The sequence below is a fragment of the Octopus bimaculoides genome, chromosome 3, assembly GCF_001194135.2.
Source record: "Octopus bimaculoides isolate UCB-OBI-ISO-001 chromosome 3, ASM119413v2, whole genome shotgun sequence".
Lineage (NCBI taxonomy): Eukaryota > Metazoa > Mollusca > Cephalopoda > Octopoda > Octopodidae > Octopus > Octopus bimaculoides.
In genome coordinates this window covers 91,746,639-91,749,592 of record NC_068983.1, presented here as the reverse complement: position 1 = coordinate 91,749,592, position 2,954 = coordinate 91,746,639, and the positions used below count along the sequence as shown (strand labels likewise).

Sequence of the window (2,954 nt, the reverse complement as noted above, 5' to 3'; positions counted from 1 at the left end):
CACGTTTGTAAGGAAAGGGTTAATGGGAGAGGCTCCCCCACCCAAAGATTACATTAATAAATAATGCTTACTGTCTTAGTTATTCTTATGAAGTGCCATCAAAGTAATGTGGTCAAAAAGAATTTTTTTTTGTTTTTGGTATTGTGATATAATTTTGTTCATCACCTTCTCTATTGCTCTTAAGCCACTCCTCTTTATTAGATGATTTTGCTCACAGCCCCCATTATGGCTCTTAATGCTGCCCTGCCAGGAGCAATATGGGCCTCCTTTAGAATCACTAGTCTTACTAAAGATGTAGATCAATACTTGTTTTCTAATTAAATTGTTATTCAGTTCTGATTGAGTAATCCTTTGATGCAGATACGACCCACAGATCTGTTGTTTGATGAAATAGTTAGTGAATTTCCTCGCCATTAATTTAAAATTAGATATATAAATCATATCACTAAATATAAAAACAAAAAATTATGAGTTTTTATTTTTGTCATTTCAGGTGCGACATATTCTGTGTGAGAAACAATCAAAGGCTTTAGAAGCCATCGAGAAATTAAAAAGTGGCATGAAGTTTAATGAAGTAGCTACCCAATATAGTGAAGATAAAGCTCGGAATGGGGTTAGTATTACAAAAGAATTCCTCTTCACATAATTTCTCTATTTTCATTAAGCTTAGTAGGATATCTTTCTTCAGTGCATGTATAGAAGTAACATCAGTTGATTATATCCGGCATATTACATTCTTTTACTGGTTTAACTTTGTACTGCAGCTTTGCTAAGACACCAACTTCAAAGATTGTTTAGTTCATCATATTGACCCTAGTGTAATCATTTTATTGATTTGGAATTGTTAAACAACTAAGTGACAGGATATAAAAAAACACTAGTTTTTTAATATATACAGATACACACATGCATGCATGGATATATATATGTGTGTGTGTGTTCATATATCGTTTAGTGTGTACATGTGTATAAATATTGTATTAGTAATAATATTATTAACTAGCTGAACCTGTGAAAAATTCACGGAAAACAAAAAATGTAAGCACTGTAAATTGTGTACTGGTGCCATGAGAAATGTTTCTATATTGTGACAGTTAAAGGCAGCGAGCTGGCAGAATCATTAGCATGCCGTGCGAAATGCTTAGCAGTATTTTGTCGGTCTTTATATTCTGAGTTCAAATTCTGCCAAGGTAGACTTTGTCTTTCATCCTTTTGGGATCAATAAATTAAGTACCAGGGTCCATCTAATCAACTGACCCCTTCCCCACAAAAATTTCAGAACTTGTGCCTATAGTAGAAAAGTATATTGCAAGTTACAGAATATATAAAGAAATGTAAAATCGATAACTATATAATCCAACCAAAATATCTGTTACGCAAATGTGAACAGAATTATTATTTAGCCTTAAAATACATCGTACATATTCAGAGAACCCTCTTGGTTTAGTGGTACGGAATGTTTTGTATTATTTTAATCTTTTAGTTATTTGACGGTGGACATGCTGCAGCACCACCCTTTAGTCAAAGAAATTGGCCCCTGGACTTATCCCTGTAAGCCTGATGCTTATTCTATCAGTCTCATCTGCTGAACAGCTAAATTACAGGGACACAAACACACCAACATCGGTTGTAAAGCAATGGTGATGGGGGAGAAACACAGACACAAATACACACACACATAAATATATACATACATTCACACACATATATATAAAATTACTTGGAAATGGATGCGTGGTGTTCAATTAAGTAATATAAATAAGATATATATATGCATAAGTATATATATTATGCATATATAGGTACTAGACGTCACAAACGGTAAACAACATGAAATACGAAAACAAATGAGTTAAATACGCAAATAACAAGAGAAAAAATGGAAAACAGAACAAGTAATACAAAGGATACAAAGGTCGACCCTTCATCAGTTGGCAGCTGTCTATATGCTCCCCATTTCGAGCAATCAACGACAATATGAGTCTTCGAAGACAGTTGCTCTCATAAATGCCAAAATAAAACTTGAGATTTATGGAAGGTCAAAGTTGGGAACAAAGACAGGATAGTGGAGACATACAAGGAAACCGAACAAAAACAAACATGGAGAGTAGTTAGACCAGAACGAGGGTAAAATAGTGAATGCTGGAGAAATATTTTCTTTGAAAAGAGAAACGATAGAAGAGAGAGATAGATGTCCAGTCCTTAGAACATCCTGGAGGAAAAGGCAGATGGTTACGTGAGGAAAAGAAAACTGGACGATGGTCACATGTGAGCAATGAGAAAGAGAAAAAGAGAAAGAGGGGGAGAGAGAGCGACACAAATAGAAAACAGTGCAGGGGAAAAAAGGGAATTAGAGACGGATGGGGGGGGGGAAAGAGTATAGAGTCGCATCAAAAAGATTAAGATAAACTTACTTGGAAATGGATGTGTGTCGTTCTATAAAATAATAATATAAATAATATATATATCTGTATATATGTATATATATGCATATATGGATACAGGACATCACCAACAGTAAACAACATGAAATACGAACACAAATGAGCTGAATACACAAACGAGAGGAAACAATGGGAAACAGTACAAGTAACACAGAGAACGACCCTATATATATATATATATATGTATGTATATATATACTCACCACAATTTTGTACTATGGCTATATTTCACTTGTATTCTTGTTTTTGCTCTTATTCTTATTCTTCTCTAAAAGGATAAGCACACATCATCATCATCGTTTAACGTCCGCTTTCCATGCTAGCATGGGTTGGACGATTTGACTGAGGACTGGTGAAACCGGATGGCAACACCAGGCTCCAGTCTGATTTGGCAGAGTTTCTACAGCTGGATGCCCTTCCTAACGCCAACCACTCAGAGAGTGTAGTGGGTGCTTTTACGTGTCACCCGCACGAAAACGGCCACGCTCGAAATGGTGTCTTTTATGTGCC

General features: G+C 35.4%; 1 protein-coding gene across 1 annotated transcript in view; it reads left to right on the top strand.

Moving 5' to 3' along the window:
- The first annotated feature begins 225 nt into the window (after positions 1–225).
- Positions 226–2,954, top strand: part of LOC106882354 (peptidyl-prolyl cis-trans isomerase NIMA-interacting 4) — a 28,523-nt gene continuing 25,794 nt past the window's right edge. Inside the window, exons 1-2 of the mRNA XM_014933007.1 lie at positions 226–294; positions 473–613. Coding sequence (XP_014788493.1) covers positions 226–294; positions 473–613 — 210 coding nt within the window. The remainder of the gene's footprint in view (positions 295–472; positions 614–2,954) is intronic.